Below are 20417 nucleotides of genomic sequence, written 5' to 3'. Positions count from 1 at the left end.
ATTTATTTATTTATTTAATGAGTGCTCTCTCTGCATGTATGACTATGCCAGAAGAGGGCATCGTATTTCACTATAGATAGTTATGAGTCACCATTGCTGGGAATTGAACTCAGGTCCTCTGGAAGAGCAGTCAGTGCTCTTAACTACTGAGCCATCTCTCCAGTTCACAGTTCAAGGCAAGCTGCATATGGGGGCATGACTAAAGAGAAGGGACCAGAGTAGCAAGCATTGAGGACAGGGATCTAGACAGCAGATGGTGCTGCAGACAAACCAGGAGAAAGGGCTGGGGAGGGCACAGATGTTCTAGCTTTCTTCAGTTTCCAGAATGACTACAGGAACCACTTTCCTCTTCTCCAGAACCCATCGTATCTTTCTAGGGCCAGGAAGCTTGATAAGGCTGGGGCAACTCTCCTCCCTTAAATGACCAATACACTCCTATACATATCACCCCTCCTGTGTCTCCAGTTATTTCTTGGAACATTTAAACATCATCCTGAATTAGTATAAAAACTGTATCCAGGCATGGTGGTACTTGTTTTTAATCCAAGCCCTTGGGAGGCCGAGGTTGGCAGATCTCTGAGTGCAGCCTATGTAGTGAGTTCCAGGACCGGGAGGGCTATGTAGTGAGACCCTGTCTCAAAGGAAGCAAACAGAATGCCTATCAGCACAGGGATATAAAGAAAGCTTGGTAAATACACATATTGTCTAATTACTCAGTCCCCTGTTGCTATTTGTCTTCTACAGATCTATTACCCCAACTTAATGTTAGTACCACCACACAGTAACTACAGACATCACACTCACGATCATCCAACAGTCCAGAGTTACTTTATCAATCTTTCCCCTTTCATTTTTTTTTTTTAATTTTCACTTCCTGGAAGCTGAATCTGAGCCTTATGCATGCTGGGTGGGGTACTTTATAAGTACTTTATAGGTTTGCTTTATACGAATATAAAGTTTTTTTAAATAAGTGGCTTTAAATTGTTAAAGTGGCTTTTAACAATCTTCATGCCCTTCGATTACAAAAGACAGTATAAAAGACAAAAGACTAGGCCTAAGCCACAAAGTAGGCTACCAAAGCCTGTTGTTAAAGACATAAAACCACCAACTGAACAAGATACTTTCCTCTTGACTATATAAATGGCATTGGCTGCATTGCCCATGCTGGTCAGGCCGTCAAGTCTCACACGTAGGCACTACGACAGTTTTCTGACAAGCTGGAATCACCCCTCTCCCTTGCCTATCCTAATACTTTTCAGGGTGGTGCATGGGTTATGCACAGTGGGGCAGTGGGAGATTTTTGATACATCTATCAATTGGCTTCTTTGTTGCTGTTACAAATTGAGAGAGAGAGAGAGAGAGAGAGAGAGAGAGAGAGAGAGAGAGAGAGAGAGAGAGAGAGAGAGAGAGAGAGTTTGAGGCTGCATTTTTCATGGCAGCAAGAATCAGGTGGTGGATCACTTGTGTCTGCAGTCTGTGAAAGCAGAGAGACTGCTGGCGCTTAGTTGGCTTTCTCTTTTTGTGTGGCCTAAATTCCAGGAGCCCTTGGATCAGTGTTGCCCACATCCAGGGTGGGTACTCCTATCTCAGTTTGGCCTCAGACGAGCCCTCAAGTTTGGTTCCTAGGTGAATCAAGTTGACAGTCAAGATTACACAGAACAGAAGCATAAAGTCGTGTGAAATCACACAGCACCACAGAGCTTACAGCAGGTGCGTGCGTGCGTGCGTGCGTGTGTGTGTGTGTGTGTGTGTGCACAAGCACGCATACTCCAGACGCTTAGCTCCAATTCATCCCACCCCAAGCATGGTGTTGTAAATGTGAGCTGCAGTGGGTACATGACCACAGCCCTGGAGAGCCACTACAGCCAGAGGTCAGAAATGGGCTTTAGTTGGGTTATTTCTATAGTCTGTCCCATGAAAGGACAGCGAAGCACTGGGCTCGTTCTTAACAGGAACTTGTTTCTTACTGGACAGAAGGAAATGCTCCATTTTATTCCTTCATTAAGTGTTCCCACCATACCCTTGGCTAAAAACAAGAAGCAAAATTGAGTGTGGTGATGTTTTGTTTGTGAGCTAACAAATATAGCTTGCCTGAAGATCAGAGTGCAGGGCTAGCCACACTAGTTAGCCACAGAGGCTAAGCAGTGGTGGCACACACCTTTAATTCCAGCGCTCGGGAGACAGAGACAGATGGGTCTCTGTGAGTTCAGGATCACCCTGGTGGGAGGAGACAGGAGCTCAGAGCATTCAGCCTGAGGATTAAGGGAAAGAGGATCTCACTCTTTTCAGTGTGAGGATCTCATAGAGGTAAGAGCTCTCTAGTGGTTGGCTGCTTTGCTTCTCTGATCGTTCAGCTTGCACTCCAGTATCTGTCTCCGGGTTTTATTATTTGTACAAAAATTGAGTGAGAAACCTCAGATTGCCTAAGACCAAGAGATGGGGAAATAAGGAAGCTGTGACTCTCCAGGGTCTTAAAAAGTTAGGAATATAATACAGGGGGTGGAGAGATGGCTCAGCGGTTAAGAGCATAGACTGCTCTCTCAGAGGACCTGGATTCAATTCCCAGCACCCACAAGGCAGCTCATAACTGTCTATAATTCCTGTTCCAGAGATTCAAAACTCTCACACAGACATAGATCCAGGCAAAACACCAACGTACATAAAATACAAATAAATTTTTTAAAAAGGAATATAATACAAATATCTAAGCAAGAAGTCGGGGAAGGGGCTGGGAGAGAAATGCTGGAGAGATGGCTCAGTGGTTAAGGACACTTGCTGCTCTTGCAGAGGACCTAGCTTAGTTTCACATCTGTGACTCCAGTTTTGGGGACCTCTTTTGACCTCTTCAGGTAACAGGTACACAAGTGGTACACACACAACATACGTACAGGCAAACACTCATGCACATGATATAAAAATAAATCAATCATCACAAAATTAAGTCTGAGAGTAATGTGGCAGCAACAAGAGCCTATTGGATTCGTGGGGCGCCTCAAGGCTGGGTTTTGGTTACAGAAGAGGAGACCAGCCAGACTCGGAAGGGTGTTTCAGGGTGTGGACAAGCAGGGGCATGGGGAGTCAGAGAGACAGAACTTCTCAGAACAAAACAAGCAACATAATTCCAACCTGAATGATATAAGCCCCTATCCTCGCTGGGTGGTGGTGGCTTTATGCCTTTTATCCCAGCACTCGGGAGGTAGAAACAAGCAGATCTCTGTGAGTTCGAGGCCAGTCTGGTCTATAAGAGCTAGTTACAGGACAGGCACCAAAGCTGCAGAGAAACCCTATCTCAGGGGGGGAAAAAGTAACAACACAGATCCCCACAGAGCAAAGGTGCAACGGCAGCTCATTTCGAGGACACAAAAGAGTCCTGTCTTTTACTCACCCTGGAGGGCTTCTAACCCTATTTATTTTTTCTTCATAGCACCAGACATTACCCTTATTTATTTTGTGTGGGGAGCACAGACAAGCAGGTGCCTATGGGGGTCAGTTTTTTTTTTCTTTTACCTTTTGGGTCCCAGGGATTAACCCAGGGTCATAAGGATTACCTGCTGGCCAGCTCACCACCCATCTTCCAGCATATGATCATCATCAGGAATTGTAAGTATTTGTTTGGATACTGGTATCCATCACCTGCCAACCACACCTGGGTGTACGCATACACAGGGGCGGTCCACAAGAACAGCTTTGAGCTTCCCAGAGCTGTGTGTTGAAGCACCTGCCAGAACCCAGGGCAGGCTTATCGTGCCCTGAATGAACAAGAAGGACAAAGCGGGAGTCAGAGCACGCACATCAATCACAGTGCTGCTTCTAAGCTGTGTTTAATCTCTGCAGTCAGCTACAGGGCTGTGAGACATGAGTATAAACTTTCATTAACACCAGAAAATAAACTGCGCGTTTATACTGACTCAGCCTAACAGCTCATCCCCTTAACATTTTCGAATTTAATTAAAGCTAGCTTATCTTCAGTGTAAAAACTTGGAGGTATAAACAAACGCCAGGTATTATATACAGTAAGTTATTAATATACACTTCCAAACTTGCACAGTGCATTTTAAACAAATGGTCTTATTTTATCTTTTAATGTTAAGCACAATCCACATCTCAGTCTTGGATAAAAATTAACAATATATAAACCCATGGAAAGTTCTATACACAAATACAAGTTATAGAAATCTGGTTTCAAATATAAATACATAAACTGTCATGACCATATAGGTTACAACAGCTTGCTTACTTTTACTATTGGGGTTTTTAAAAAAATAGAAAAATATTTCAATGCACATTCAACTGCTATAAGAAGGGTCATGACCTTGTGCCTTAAACCACACCTTCTGAGGCATGAAACATCACAGGAGGCATTTTGGAAAGGAAATCACTAAGACTGTAGAGGCTACCATAGAAATATTCACGTTATGATATGGTAACAAAAATAGTTCTCTCTGCTGAGTATTTGGGAAGTAGTGGCAGAGAGGAAGCGGCAGTTACCGATAGTTTAGTAAACTCGAAGATGCAAGCTAAGGGAGCTAAGGACTTGCATGTTTTAGAATTCCCTATCACAGGCCGAGCACGGACCTGGCCTGAGAGACTCTTAAGGCAACCAAGACTGAGTGCATTTGGTCCTAGAAACATAAATCCTGACCTCCCCTCATCATGCCGACTCCACACACCAACCTGGCCTGTGCAGTAGTGTGGAGGGGAGAAGAGGAAAAATGATCACTATGTACAGAAGATGATTCAGTGCAAATCAGAAGGAACTCTTTGTGAAGTTTCAAAACGCCTTATTGCCTGTGAGCAATGGAAAGATTTCCTCAACAGGATCGCTCCAGAACAGCAAATGTAGAAAGGCAAACTCTTGAGACATTCTCGGATGAGGTCCCTTGCCCCTCCCACTCTCCACGCTCCGTGCCTTCTGTGGGATTGGACCTAGCTCCGTGAGAGCGACAGGACTGATCCTTACAAAGTAGACTTTCAAACCCTAAAAAAATAGAAATCTTTAAAACAGCAGATCCAAGGTGGCCAGGTAGAGCTGAGTTTCTTCTATGGCTTTTTAAGTCACTGAGGCATCCCGTGATAATTGCGTCTGACACTTAAGATTGCTTTCCTGTGAAAGCCACATTCAAAAGTGACCTGCCTACCCCAGCATCTATGACAGCAATGGGGATGGCGAGGGGAGCAGCTGAGGGGCTGCAGGGAGGCACAGTCCAGGTGCCATGAGCCTCCATACATAAGTAGAAGGCAAAATGCATGCTCACAATGAAGGGGTTCCAAGGAACGGGCACTCCCCTGGGAAGACAAAGGGATCCCCCAGTTTAATCAACAGGTCAGCAGCAAGACACTGGGATGATGTGCACCACGGTGGCCAGTGCAGATGACATGGAGCAGGAAGAAGGAAGGTGGGAATGTCAGCAAAGGAAAGAGGGTAGGTGGCTGCCACCACCCCGCCTTGTTACAGCCCGGGAAGGAGGGACTGAATGTTAGAATGACACCAGTGGAAGTTTCCAGCTTCTACTGTGTGTGTGTGCATGTGTGTGCACGCGTGTGCCGAGGGGTGCGCTGGAATATGCTGTGGTTTAAGTCAAAGCACGTATCTTAATACCTCTGTCTCTCCATTTACAGACACCACATAAAGCTGACCTTGCTCTTGTTGCCAATGGCTACGTAATTATCTTGGCACAGAAAAGACAGAAGGAGGAAGCTCTCACTGCAATCTGGACGTGAGGCGTTTTGTGTACATATTATACAGGCGTCAGGAAGCGACCCCGATTCTATGACAGGTCAAAGAGGAACTCCTTCCTATGAATACTAGAGGCACGGCTTTAATTGCATCATCTTTCAGACCTGGGAAAGAAAAGGAGAAGCAGTTCTCTTCCTGAAAGCCTCCGCTTTCTCCTACACAGCACTGGGCTAACACGACACCAGTCCAGGGAACAACTGTCCCATCCTCTGGCGTGCCTCTTTCACAGTCCCTGAGGAGACAGGTCACACATCCCCTAGGTCCACAAACTCGTCTTCTCGTTTGGCCAGGTCATCTTCACCCCCCAGAGCTTTCCACCCACTGGTGGGTAAGACAGGCTTGGATGAGTGTCGCTGGAGCAGCGCAAATGGGAACAAGGAGGACAAGCGGGCAGAGTTCCTGAGCAGGCACGGTGCCTGTGTGTGCACAGCCTCCTGTCTGTGGGGCTTCGCGTCGATTTTCTCCTGCAAGCTCTGCACTTCCTCCATCATTTCCAAGAGTTTGCTCATAGTAGCCATTCTGCCACCACCCAGGATTTGGGCTTCTGGAATCCAACGTAAGTAGCGCTGGGCCCACACCTTGATTTCTGGCCCCTCGATGTGAGGCAGTAACAACCCATGGTAGTCTGTGGGCTTACTATGCCAGTTGTCATAAAACTCTCGAGAGTTGTCCTGGAACTCATCGGAGGAGTTAATAAGCTTACTAATTCTCTTGCCTAGAAGGTTTTTGATTAAATGATCTGTTTCTTCCCTGAAAAATCCTCTTTTGGGAGATGACTTAGACTGGGTAAGTGGCAAAGAAAGTTGTCGTTGATGCTTTGAAAGAAAACACAAAAGAGAATATCTGGTTAAGAGGCAAGGTGACAACTGTTTTTATAATAATAATAATAACAATAACAATAATAACAACAATAAAGAGCAGCAGCATCCTGCTGTGAGCAGTGTCAAGGGACGTCAGAGCTGCCATCTCATGTGTGTCCATTAAAATGGTATAGCACACAGAGAGGGACTTCCTGTTCTTGGTGACACTGAGTGATCTATATGCATGATGTGCCATCAACAAATGAAAGAAACCAGGAAACCAGTATGCATAGAAAGGCATACTGGGACAAACTAGTCCTTTTAGCAAGAGGGGTACCAATGGACACAGAGTACTTTAGAGAAACACAGTTAATGATTTCCATCAGTCTTGGGGGCTTTTTGAGACAGAGTCTCTCGCTACATAGCACTGGACAGCCTGGAACCCACTTTGTAAACCAGGCTGGCCTGAAACACTGGGGTCCTCCTGCTTCTCCCTTCCAATCACTGGCATTACAGGTGTGTGCCACCACTCTTAGTGTATCATTTAAAGGGAAAGAAATGTTTCTTTTTGGAGAACTTAAGAACTCTTTACTGCAGTAATATTCTGAACATCTTCAGGTGTTAGTACTGACCACCTGGAGATCTTATCCCACAGACAAAACAACCTTGCAGCTTATCAGGCACTCAGTGAGAACTCCAGCTGAAGTCACTTGTCTCTCTCAGACAACAGGCATTGGGAGCAGAGGCAATGGCCAAGAGGAACGGGTTAACTTGGCCAGATATTCTTGACAGGCTGCACACAACAAGAAACATGAGAGCTTTACATTTCGTTCCTGCTTGCTAGCTTTCTCAGTAGCAAAGCAAGGCATTATATTTTGGGGTACACCATGAGAGGGTTATGAAGATAGGTCAGAGGTTGTGGGTTTCATCGATGCCCAAAGGAAAAGGTACAAATAAATGCGAGGAGCCGCTGTTTTCTGCCAACTGCTCTGCTCCTAAGGTGTTCATTCATGCACAGCAGGAGCAGAGAGCCATAAGCAGTAGATGATGCTTGTAATCCAGTGCTCAGAAGGCTGAGACAGGAGACTGCCAGGAGTTTAGGGCTAGCTTGGATTACATAATTTCATGTCAGCCTGAGCCAACAATGTGAGATCTTAACACAAACAAAGGGAAACTAGAGTAAAAGTATTATCTTAAGGCTGAAAGAAACCAGGAAACCAGTATGCATAGAAAGGCATACTTTTCAAACATGCTTTTTACTAGTGTGTATCCTTATAAAAAAATTTACAAAGAAAGTATTTCAGGATTATGGAAATAAGTAGTAATTTATAATAAGTTAAATATACACACATGCAAAGTTACCCTTAACAGCATAACCCAGAGATGACTAGAATCTGATTCTCCATCCAGAGACAGCAAGGACACGAGACATCAGTGGACTCTCTTCTCCATACTTACCAAGCTGAGTTGGACAGAAATGTGGGACAAAAAAACCCACAAGGGAACCTATGTCACCAAGTGTTGCTTGGTGTTGGAAGCTTCTACGCACACCCCCTCCCATGTGTCCTCTCAGCATGGTATCCCAGCTGGCACCTGGTGTTCACAGGAAGGCTTTCAAATTCCTTGTAGCTCACCTCCAGTCCTGTTTCATTTACACAACCTGCAATCCTCCCACCCCTGGCTCACATCAACTGCCACTGGCTCTAGTAGGAGACAGGGAGGACATCAGACAAGGGGTGCTTAGCTGTCTCAGTGGCTCCTTACCCCATAGGCACCCAGCAGTTTTGTGACTCTAGTGCAGGCTGCCACCAGGGGGCATGGCGCACCAAAGAAAAGCTCATCTCTGGCTGACGCTGCAGAAAAGGGAAGCATCTACTCTGGGCCTGAGGACAACCAAGAGGGCAACATGGCAGGCGGGCTGAGCGCTCCGCAGCTGTCACTGTCCCCAAGTGCTGGTCTTGGTTCACCTGATCCCAGCTTCCTTAGACTAAGAACCTGTTCTGGGCCTGAACTGACAAGGCTTCCAGGGACTGCGGATCAGGCAGGATAGGAAGAACAGTGGTGAGAAAGACAACGACACGCTTGGACGTGGGTTTGCCATCACTGAGGGCTCTGTCAGACACTGCAGGCCAGGTGACAGAGCTAGGTGATGTTGCTCAAACTGTGTGTCAGTTAGTGAACTTCAGGGTAGAATAATTAGTAAAATCGGGAGGAAGTATCTAAAAGGAAAATAAAGACTTGCTGTTTGTGGTTTAGGGTACAGGCTGGAAAACTCTAGTCCAGGGACCAATGCTGGGGTGACACTTGTGTAAAACACTGGGCCCACTCTTATCATTTAGGACCACTGTTTTCTGTCACAACAGTAGAGCAGGTAGAGCTGGGAGACAGGGTAGATCTTGATACAAAGCTTGCCACTCTCAGCTTATAGGTTTATTAGGAAAAGTCTTGGGGCTGGAGAGATGGCTCAGTGTTTAAGAGCACTGACTTCCAGTGGATCCAGGTTTGATTCCCAGCACCTACATGGAGGTTTATAACTGACTATAAACCCAATTTCAGGGGCTCTGTGGGCACCAGGCACACATGTAGTTCACAGACATATATCAGATAAAACACACAGACTCATAAAATAAAACAGTAAAAATTTTTTTAAAAAGAAAGAAAAAGTCTTGCTATGAAATATATAAACTGGCATATGTGGAGGAAAGCCTTAGTAATCAATGATTCCTTACTCTACCAGCGATACAGAGACGGGGTAAGAGGCACAATTCCATGAAGCATAACTGTGGCAGCGGCAGCCTCAGTGACATGTCTCATCAGCGCAAAGGCAGATTTGCTGAAGGCACCGCTAATGAGCCCCAATAACTTGAGCACCACAAACCCCAACTGCACACCGTATTAAGAGGGAACACACCAACAGAGAGATCCATGAGGTAGTGTTTGTCCTTGCATGCATAGGATGGAGGAGCCACTGTTGGTGGGGTGTTAAAACAAGCACATCTTACTTTGAAACGTGATCCTTTCCGCTGGCCCCTGTCCAATTTTGGCTTTTCCACATAGAGAGGGTTTCTGAGCAATGTCTGTGCTTTGGGTTCAAACTGTACTGACCAATCCCACACGGTGAGCAGAGTCAAAGGCTTGCTTTGTGGATTCACACTTTTCCTACCCTGCCAAAACAAGCACAGGTCACCATGGCTCCCAGGAATGGCTGGAAAGCAAACACACATTCTCAGAAACAGGCTCCAGGAAGAGTGCTCGGCTGGGGCTGAGAATGAATGCACACAGGCTGCGTTTCTCAAGGCAGAAGCTCTTGGTGGCGGGGTGAGAAGGGCCCTTATTTCAGCGGTCTAGTGGTCTATGGCAGCTACAAGACTGGGCACTTTCGCAACAACTGCGTGAGTTAACCCCTACTTTCCCAGCTTGACCCCTGAGGAAACCGAGGCTCAGAAAACAGAAGTGAACTGTCTGAGTGTATGAAGCTGGCAAGCTACAGGGCTGAACCCAGGCCTGTGTCACTAAGACGCCAGGTTCCATTGTTTCTGCTTCCCTGTTGAACTTGGCAATTTACCAACTAAAAGTCCGTCCCAAGGCAGGAGAGGGCTAGATGAAGGCATGGAGATTAACAGAGACACTTTACACCTGGAGCACAGGCTGAGCTGAGTGGGGACGAAAGGGCTTTCAGATGTAAAACCAAAACCCTGGAGTCCATTCTTTTCCCAGAATAACTCTAGGCATGAAGGTAATAAAGAGAGGGCATCTGGTCTACCTTCAAAAAGAATAACTTTTAATTTGTCTCCATTCCCAAACTCCAATCTTAAATATTTACTATATGATCTTGAGCTAGATGACTAGTGCGTTTCAGCTTCCTCAGGGATGACAATATAACTACAGTGTGCTGCAAGGACTAAATACGTCCCCAGGTAGGAACAGCTGGGAGTCACTTGAAGCAATGTTTGGCGCATAACCAGTATTGAATACTGTTATGAATCAGAGCCACTGTTATGAATCGAGTTTGTAAGATGCAGTTTCTTTGGCCCAGGGGTCTCTAAAAGGGACTCTTACCATGTTAGTATCTTTTTGATGAGGCGAATTGAAGAAGAAGGTGCTGAAAATAGGTATATATAAGCTATCTGACAAAACAGTCAGAAAAGTCTCTGTGAACTCAAATGCTGGGGGGTACTGGTGCACCAGCTGCCAGACACAATCTAAGAAAAGCAGGAACACGGGGACCTATGTGGAAACAAAACACATCATTTAGGAAGCCTAGGCCCAGCACGAACTGTCCTGAGCTCACTGAACAGTCATCAGGAGCTTCTGAGTCCTGCCCCTCTGGGAAACAAACATTAGACAATCCTTTCCAAGTGATGAGCATTCTCAGGGGAGACCACCTCCCTGTGGATTGGCAGTTCCTACTGTGTCAAAGACAAGTATCTAAAACCACAGAAGGATGTGAACTAACACATCAGTGCCTGCAATCAGCTTTGGTGATAGGGAACACTAAACACCAATCAAATGAATTCCATTCTTCTACACAGTGTTCTGCTGCAAAAACAGGATTTAGTGATGACTGCCATTTTACATTTTGTCAATAAAATGGGAGTATTTATCTCTGCCCCGTGACAACAGGCAAGGTTGGTTCTGGAGACTACTCAGGGGCAAGTCTTTGCTGGCAGTTTCTCTGTTGTGCTACCACTTCATGGAACTTTCTTCTTGATCCACCAGTGGTCCTCTAACAGGGTAAGGCAACGATGTGATAGTGTCCACCTTCTACAAGAGCAGAGACACAGGCCTCACATGGAGCTGGTAGGACAGCAGTGAGAACTCTTGGACAAAAGGCCAGCTCCACATCAGTAACATCGTTAAGTCACACCAGCTAGCTCTCCAGAACCGCATGTTGGTTCTGAGAGGCTTCACAGCACATATTATGGGCAACATCACTAAGCAAAATGTAAAACCTCACTGTACAGTAACCCGGGATTATGTGTGCTGAGTGAACACCTTCTACTGACTTCTTTCCTAACTAGATACGGAGTCTGTCAGTCTTTCTTTCTCAAGACATGCAAAAGTACATCTTTCCAAAGACCTCTCTGTCTATCAAAGTATGGAAATCACATTAGCCTTTCAACCTACTTCCTCCAAGTCCCTTTCAAGACTGAGAAACTTAAGTTTGATAACATACAAAAGAGCACAGGTTTGGCCTGAAAGAACTAGCAGGCATAGTGACAGAGGCCTGAGGCTCTCCAGGAACCTGTCAAGCCCCGAGGAGCAGAAGCCACAGGCTTTCTATTCACACAGCATGCTGGGCCAAGCTATGCTGCATCACAGACATGCTGATTAGAGATCCAGAATAAGAAAAGCCACAATTCACATTATTGGCATGTGTTCATTCTATAGATGATTTAATTAAATAAAGTTGGTTCCATTTTTCTTTCACGAGTTATCAGAGAGAAGGAGTTTATATTGGTGTTGCCTAAAAAAGCACACCACAATCTAGAGATGAGCTAAATGTTAACTAAGACTGGGGGTGTGGCTCTGTACTTGCCTAGTACCACTGAAACCCTGGGGTCCACATCCAGCATTGCACAAAACTGGTTGTGGTGTTATATGCCTATAATGTCAGTGCCTGGGAGATGGAAGCAGAAGGATTAAACTTCAAGTTCATCCTTGGCTGCAGAATGAGTTGAGACCAGCCTGGGATACACAAGCCCTTGTCTAAAATTAAATCAAATCAAAACATAAAACAGCTCCCAGATCTGTGACACTGAGCCATTCATCTAAAGAGAAGCAAGCTGGGTGTGGTAGTGCATGCATGTAATCCCAGCTACTTGGGATGATGAGATGGAAGGTTGAGTTCCAGGACAACCAATATAATATTTGGCAATATAACCAAACACCCTTGCCCAAACAACACAGCAATGATACCCAAAAAGAAACAGAAGAGGCTGTGACTCAGGGCATACTTCTCTTGGCACTACAAAGGCTCTAACAATGGATGGAACCAACACAAGGAAAATTTAGTGTTAAGCGTACTTCCTGTGGCAAATTTAGACACCAAACATCACTAACTACAAAGTTTAATTTAGCCAAGATTTGAAGGATTTTTTTCTTCCTGAGTTATTTTGTAAATAAGTGTTACAAAACCAGTATTTCTCTTAGTATGAAACGTATATACAGCCTTACTCTACACAATTAGAAGACTTTGAACACACTTATTGATATCCTTTCTGTCCTGGGGAGGATTTCCATATTGTTTAGAGCATTCAAAGCATCTGCGATGAGCTGACCAGTTTGCTGATGTCTGTCAAGTATGCTCTTGAGAAGCCTCTATGAGAGGACAGTGCCCAGATGAGAGGAACCTTCTCCCTAGGACTGCAACAGTCTGCAGTGAGGGTACTCACCTCCTCTTTGTCATTCTGGTGGAGATGGTTACAGCGATCCAAGAAAGAGTGGCAACCCATGACCCATTCCTTTTGGATGAGGCTCTGGAACCCAGTCCTGGTTCGACAGTGGGGGTCCATCATCACTTGCACCAGAGAGGAGAGGAGGCAGCAGAGGTCAGACGCGTTCTCTTCTAGAAGGGCCCAGCAAGACCACCAAGGAGAAAGACACGGTGTTACCAAGAGGCAGTGCTCTCACCTACACAGCTAAGAGCAGGGTTCCCCACACCAAGGTCTATCTTACTTCCTATAGACAAGGGTCAACCAGGGAGAGATAAACTGCTTCTGACTTGTTAGGACAGGTTCCAGCACATGGTAGTGTGCTAAGCAGAGATCTGCTTACTGAACAAATGGAGCACTGAAAACTCCACTTTTAGCACACGGCATCCACAGGTACCATAAAGGAGTAGCTAGCAACATTGATGGTCCGCCTGACTGCAGATGAAGTCCATTGCATTTCTTTCCTGGGGAGAAAGCCTGAGTCACTGCTCACTGCTCCGGACTCAGAACCCTTTCTTCTACTTCCTGTCCTTCACGGGCTGCTTTGCATCAAATGACCGGTTCAGTCACAAGACTCTTTTCTGTTCTGTCTGAGGAGCACAGAGGTGCCTGCTTCTCCTTGCCAAGCCTACAGGAGGAATTCTCCTTGATAATCCTCCATGTGACCACCTGGAGTGCACTTCATAAAACCCACAAAGCCCAAGTCCTTTCACAGACTTACCTAACACTACTGATTTAGAGCAATGGCAAACAAACAGCCACAGTCATGTATTCTTAGAGTTTGAAGATGCTAAAGCCAGGTCTACATTTCCCATGGCTTCCTCTTTATCCCCCACACCATTTAAAAAGGTGCAATTCATATTGCCTTTGTTTGTTTGTTTGTTTGTTTTTGAGACAGGGTTTCTCTGTAGCTTTGGAGCCTATCCTGGAACTAGCTCTTGTAGACCAGGCTGGTCTCAAACTCAAGAGATCTGCCTGCCTCTGTCACCCCACCCCAAGTGCTGGGATTAAAGGCATGCGCCACCACTGCCTGGCTCAAAATGCTTTTTTAAAAAATGTTCTCCAGCAATGGAGGCCGTACCCTGAGGGTTAGAGAACTGGAGCTAACTCATGACTCAGGCTGAAAGCACTCTCTCTTCCTGTGCCCTAGAATATTACAATGCACTAGAACTCAGGCTTGCACTCCTCCACAACAAACAGAACGACCTGTACAAGGATTTGTGGATGGATGGATGGATGGATGTGTGCGAGTGCGCGTGTGCATGTGGAGGCCAGCCTGGAGGACATACTGGCCTGCAGCTCAGGAGTGGGCTTGCCTTCTTGTCCACTGAGTGCCAGTGGTCTTGTCTCCTCTCCCACGGGGCTGGGCTTACAAGTCCATGCTCCCATGCCCCTTCTGTCTTTAATGAAGGTTCTGGAGACCTAACTCATCTCTGCACCTGCCCTCTAATGCTGACAGGACAGCCCATCTGGAAGACAATCTTCCTCTTCATCCGAAGGTGCTGGTGCTACACCCTAGGGACAGCAGTGAGGCTAGAACACGAGACTGCAGAAGACAGGTCAAGACGCCAGAGGGGTGGGACATTTCACTTCCACCAGAACCAGACTTCACAGTGCACAGCTCCGTAGTTGGTGGATCTGTTCTGGGCTCTCACACCTCCCAGATCTCATCCCTCTTTACGAGCTATTCAGAATTCCAATACTATTTTTCTTGTGTCTTTATAAATAGTTTTAAGGTAATGCTCCCATTGTTTGTAAGCGTCTAGAAGGAAAAGCATAGAGCTCTGTTCACACAGGGTGCTCAATAAGAGCACTCAGTTCTAGGCTGGTGAGCTAGCACCAGTTGGTCCAGAAGTCATGAGAAGGAACATTTTTTTTCCAATTTGCTCTTAGGAGCTACAATAAGAGAAGCATCACGGATGTGATGAACACCAGGGGCAGAATCCAGGAGACGACCCACTCAATGTGGAGCATCAGGCTAGAAACCTCAGGTCCTCTACAAAGCAGGCCAGGATGGCGACACGTCTGTAGTTCCAGATTCTTGTGAGGCTCACTTAAGCCCAGGAATTTGAAGCCAGCCTGGGCAACACAGTGAGGACACCCCCCCCCAAAAAAAACAAACTGAACTAAGATCTAAAGAACAGGTAACGTGTCAGCTCCTATCTAAGCACTCACAACAGCTCTGCTGCAGGTGGCTGATGGGGTTTTTACAGACTGTGTGACGCCAGAGCACAGCAAATACCCCACTGAGGAGAGGAAAGCCACGGTCCAACACTGCACTTCCTGTGGCAACTGCACAAAGCTGTCCACACACAGGCAAGAACTCTATGCATCTGCAGGTCTCCTGTGCAAAGGGCATCCCAGAGACTGCTGGGTAAAGACACCAAACAGTTCTGTCTTGGGCTGTGAGAGGGTCTGCAAGGTCCAAGTGAAAGGATTTTGTTTGAAACTGTAACAGTGAAATCTGAGGCAAAGAATTAGGAGCTAAAAAAAAGAAGAGAGAGAAGAAACAAATCGACGCCATAAGTTATAGCTACAAAACGAAAGCTGATGCACTTGGGAGGCAGATGCAGGTGGATCTCTGTGAGTTTGAGGCCAGCCTGGTCTACAAAGCTCATTCCAAGACAGCCACAGTTGTTACTCAGAGAACCTTATCTCAAAAAACCAAGGGGAAAAAAATTGACTCCCAGTGAACGAAGTCACCCATGTGCTTTCTTACCCAAGAGCAGAACATTCATATTCTGTGCTTCCAGGCATTCTGTAATCTCTATTGCTTTCTTCAGGCAGCGTCTAAACATGGAGGAGAGATGAGAACAGGAGACTTAGTTCTGGAGCTTGTCCTATAGACAAGTTTAGAGGCAGTGTGAATTGTTTTCAGTTTTCTTGTATTTCTTCATGCTAAAAGGCCAGAAAAGGAAATAATAACTTCTTACTGATACTCACCTACCTATAAAAAATTATGGATATATAAGAGCACACACACACACTAAAGGAAAAGAAGGATCCTAGATACCCACACCTCCACACACACTACACCAACACTCACACTAGTCAAAACACAGAAGCAACCTAAGAGTTCACTGACAGAGTATAAATTTATGTGTACATGAGAGCTCATTGACAAACTGAGTACAAATTTATGTGTGCATGCATGTGCATGTTGGAATATTATTCAGTAGTACAAATGATGGCCACTGTGATTGCAGCAGTATGAAAAATCCCAGCACTTGGGAGCTGAGACTAGCCTGGCTATGAAGAGACCCTATCTTTAAAAAAAAAAAAAAAAAAAAGGTTGATGAATATAAGAGAGAGCACGCAGGTTGGATGGGAAGAGTTGCCTTTCCTCAGGTGTGGCACAGGCTGAGTAGTCCCTGGCCCACATCTGTTCTGTAGCTGCCTCTGCTGTGTCCTTTAGTTAATGGCAGCTGAGAGGAGCTGTGAGTTAGAAAATGCAATATAACTCTTCTGAGACTCAGTTCTAAATCAAAATGATACATTGACATTAAGAATAAGAAATAAGAAACATAAAGTTCAGGATAACATCCAATGAGAAGTCAGTGTCCTTCCCACTGGGAGGCCAGCACTGCCATCTCCGTTAGTTTTGAACAGTCACAGTTTTCCTGTAGTCTCAGACTGACTTCCTTATAGACTGTACTTCTTTGTAAGCAGGGAGAGTGCTGGACAATTCTTATCAAATGTACAAAGAAATTATAAACAGAAATCATAAAATGCAGTCCAACCCAGTGGGAGGAAGGGACAGGCAGATCTTGAGTTCCAGGACAGCCAGGGCAACACAGAGAAACCCTGGGGATGGGGACAAGGGTGCAGCCCAACCCTGAACTAAACATACGATCTCAGAATAATTAACCGTGACAGACTAAGGATCTGTCAATTCCTCCACAATTCAGAATTAGAAAACTGTACAATTCATGTACAAAACAAGGGGTTAAAATACCTGATTATATCAAGCCAGCTGCTGCTTTCTAAGAGAGAAAACCACTTTATATCTGTGTCCCAGAATTCTGTACTGTTATCTGTAAACAGAAAAAAAGGGGGAGAGACTTCAGGTTATTGTCCACAGCCACACCTGCCAGAGCATGATGCTACAGCACAGCCCCGATACCCCAGGCTGTACAACTCAGGGGTTCCAATTGCATGAAATAAAACACAACTGTAGAATCACAGTCCTGGGTCAAACAGTAAAATCATCTACTTCAAATGTACCTTACAATGTCTATCACATTGTGGTTAGAGGTGTACAATGGTGTTTCTGTTTCCCAAGGGAAAACAGCTTTCTCTATCAGCTATCTTTATCACAGTGCAGCAGTATACGCAATGAAAAGTCAATGTCAGCTGAACAAACCCTAAAATAGTAAAGAATGTGCTAGGCTAAGGAGTCAAAGTTAGGAAAAGCTATCTCTAACATGTCAAACCCAGAGGACAGGCTGGTTTAAGAATGGGAAGAACTGGGCATGGTGGTCCTTTAATCTAGCACCTAGGAGGCAGAGGCAGATAGATCTCTGAGTTTGAGGCCAGTTTGGTCTACAGAGCGAGTTCCAGGGCAGCCAGGGCACCCACTGAGACAGTGGGGCTGATCTATTGGGAGCTCACCAAGGCCAGCAGGACTGTGACTGAAAAAGCATGGGATAAAACTGGACTCTCTGAGCATGGCGAACAATGAGGGCTGATGAGAAGCCAAGGACAATGGCTCGGGGTTTTGATCCTACTACATGTTCTGGCTTTGTGGGCCTAGCCAGTTTGGATGTTCACCTTCCTAGACATGGACGGAGGTGGGAGGACCTTGGACTTTACACAGGGCAGGGAACCCTGACTGCTCTTTGGACTGGAGAGGGAGGGGGAGAGGAGTGGGGGGAGGGGGAGAAGGGTGGTAGGAGGGGGAGGGAAATGGGAGGCTGAGGGGGAGGCGGAAACTTTTTTCTTTTTTTTTTTTTCCTTTTCTCAATTAAAAAAAGAAAAGAAAAGAAATGCTGTCTTGAAAAACCAAAACTGGAAAAAAAAATCAACAGGCTACTAAGAATGACTAAGTCAGTCAGGATTTCAGTTGTTACTAATAGGCTGGGAGGGAAGAAAATGTGGCTGGGGTGAGGTGGGGTCTGGAGTGGCTGGAATGTTTTTACATTTATTAACAAAATTGTTTTGCACTATAAGAAACTGTACATGACCAACGAGGGCTAAACCAAAGTATTCCCAGTTTGGGAGAAAAGTCAACCAGAGAAAACCAACAAATATTCTACATTATAAATGAAGGTCACTGGCTCCAAGTACTCCACAGTTCAAAACCTTAGAGAGAAGCTAAGATGTTCAATATGAAAGGTGGCATGCAGGGGAAGGTGAGAGGAAGGAAATGGTTATGTAACCATTGCCACAGAGGCCCCGGTGAGAGCCTGGGGACCTGGGCAGGATCAGTACCACAGAGACAGTTGGTGCCTTGGGCTTCTCCCTATAGCCTGACACTGCTTGTCAATAACCCTGGGCTGAGGGTCCCTGCCCACCGCCATTAGCCTTCCCATTGGACAGAAAGATTTCGCGATTCTCACCTATCAGAAACAGCTGCTTAAATTTACAGTATGCATTCTGGATTTCCTGCAGGGACAGGAAGTTGCTTGATAAATCTTCGGTTTTAACAATTTCATAGGGTGGCCTGTGAATGGTCTTGTAAATTCTAGGTGTCAAAAAGTAAAATGAAAAAAAAAAAGTAACATGAGGTTAGAAGAGCAAACATCAATTCAAATAGCATGTTAGTCCTGAGCATGTGCCACAAGCCACAAGCTGCAGTGTTAAGGGCCCTGCAGCTATCACCTCATTTAACCCTCACTTAGAGAGCCAGCAGATGCGGAAATGGAGGGCATGTCTAAATCAAAGCAATTGAATTACATAACCTACTCCTTTTGTTGTTTTAAGCTATCTACTTTGAATTTATCAAATTTATTTTTGAGGAGCTGGAGAGAAGGCTCAGTAGTTAAGAGAACTGGCTGCTCCTCTGGAACAGCTGGGTTCAGCCCACAGAGGCTCACAATTATCTATAATTCCAGTCCCAGGGAATGGGGCAGACATACACACAGGCAAAACACCCATACACATAAAAGTAGTAGATAGATAGATGATAGATAGATAGATAAACTATTTTGAGAAACTTCTACTCCATATAATAGCAGAACAGTATAGTAACACCCCATGACCTCTGTTTGACAGCTGCTAATGTTACAGCCATCATGCCCTCCCCCACCCTCTGCCCGATACTTCTGTGAATCTCTGCAGAGCAGCTGGCCTTCCTAATGATTATACTGGTTTCCTGTAAGGTGACTACAGTGAGTGCTGTTCTCAGATTCCTCCAACAGAAAGCTACCAGCAGGGAAGCAGAATGGACACGTAGTAAGAACTGTACTTATTCCCTGCTTTTCAGAGAACAGGAGCTAAGGACCCAGAACAAAGTGTGGAATGAGTACTGACCCATCCAAGAAGTTCTTCTGGATCTGCAGAGCACCATCGTCCTGCTCTTTGGGCAGTGCTGACATTTTCAAAAGGGCGCTTCCATTGTGACAGGACCAACACCAGATCTACAGAGAGGAAAGGGAAAATGTCAGATAGACTGTTCAAAATCCAACAGGGAGCAAATGAGCTTAGCATTTACGTTCAGACAGAAATGTTTATAGCTTTAAAACAAAGTGGCTGGACACAGTCAACGACAAAGATTTAGTCTTAAAAAAGAAAAACAAAACAAAAACGAAAACAGGACTAGGCAGTCAGATTCAGCATTGCTCACAGTCTCACATGTACCTTCACTTGGCTTAGAGCTGGTCACTTAGCTGGTGACAGCAGCCCTGTTACTGTTACTACCACTGGGGCATCAACTACCACGGCAGTGCAGCTTTATATGCCAGCCATTTTGCAGGAATTAAACTCACTAAATTCTCATGGTCACTTCAAGCAAAGGGGGTGATGGGGAAGGGGGAACAACTGGCTGTCCTGTGGCAGATGTGTCAGCTCTATCCTGTATGATATCTTACTGCTGTCTGTGCACCACGGAAGATGCTGGAACATATAACTGTGGCAGGTTAGGGAACATGGCTTCCTAAAACTCCTAACAAGTGTCGCTAGCTCTTCTTTTCACCTCACTTTTTTTCCCCCTCAAGACAGGGTTACTCTGAGTAGCTTTTGGAGCCTGTCCTTGGAACTTGCTCCGTAAACCAGGCTGGCCTTGAACTCACATAGATCTGCCTGCCTCTGCCTCCTGAGTGCTAGGATTAAAGACCACTGCCAGGAGGCTCTTTACTTTTCAGGAGACTGTTTTCTATGTCTCAGTTCCAAAGTCTGGCAAAAATATGCTATATCTTAATTTCCTCTGTGGTAGGGATGGAGGAGGAATCTATCCCCACATGTGTAGATAATCCTTTTTTTTTCTTCCCACAGACCACACCACAACCT

At 45.5% G+C, this 20417-nt stretch overlaps 1 protein-coding gene across 2 annotated transcripts in view; it reads right to left on the bottom strand.

Annotated features, from left to right (window-relative positions):
* Positions 1 to 3787: 3787 nt before the first annotated feature.
* Mtmr12 (myotubularin related protein 12) overlaps positions 3788 to 20417 on the bottom strand; it is a 73626-nt gene continuing 56996 nt past the window's right edge. For both annotated transcript variants that reach the window (XM_005356642.3, XM_026783802.1), the window contains exons 9-16: positions 19443 to 19549; positions 18530 to 18654; positions 16927 to 17005; positions 15691 to 15761; positions 12933 to 13105; positions 10597 to 10764; positions 9540 to 9701; positions 3788 to 6552 (exon numbers count right to left, since the gene is read on the bottom strand). In XM_005356642.3, the coding sequence (XP_005356699.1) occupies positions 5983 to 6552; positions 9540 to 9701; positions 10597 to 10764; positions 12933 to 13105; positions 15691 to 15761; positions 16927 to 17005; positions 18530 to 18654; positions 19443 to 19549 (1455 nt within the window). In that variant the 3' untranslated portion in view covers positions 3788 to 5982. The remainder of the gene's footprint in view (positions 6553 to 9539; positions 9702 to 10596; positions 10765 to 12932; positions 13106 to 15690; positions 15762 to 16926; positions 17006 to 18529; positions 18655 to 19442; positions 19550 to 20417) is intronic.

Source organism: Microtus ochrogaster, chromosome 19 (genome assembly GCF_000317375.1).
Source record: "Microtus ochrogaster isolate Prairie Vole_2 chromosome 19, MicOch1.0, whole genome shotgun sequence".
Lineage (NCBI taxonomy): Eukaryota > Metazoa > Chordata > Mammalia > Rodentia > Cricetidae > Microtus > Microtus ochrogaster.
Note: the sequence above shows the minus strand (reverse complement) of the source record. Positions and strands in the feature narration are given on the sequence as shown.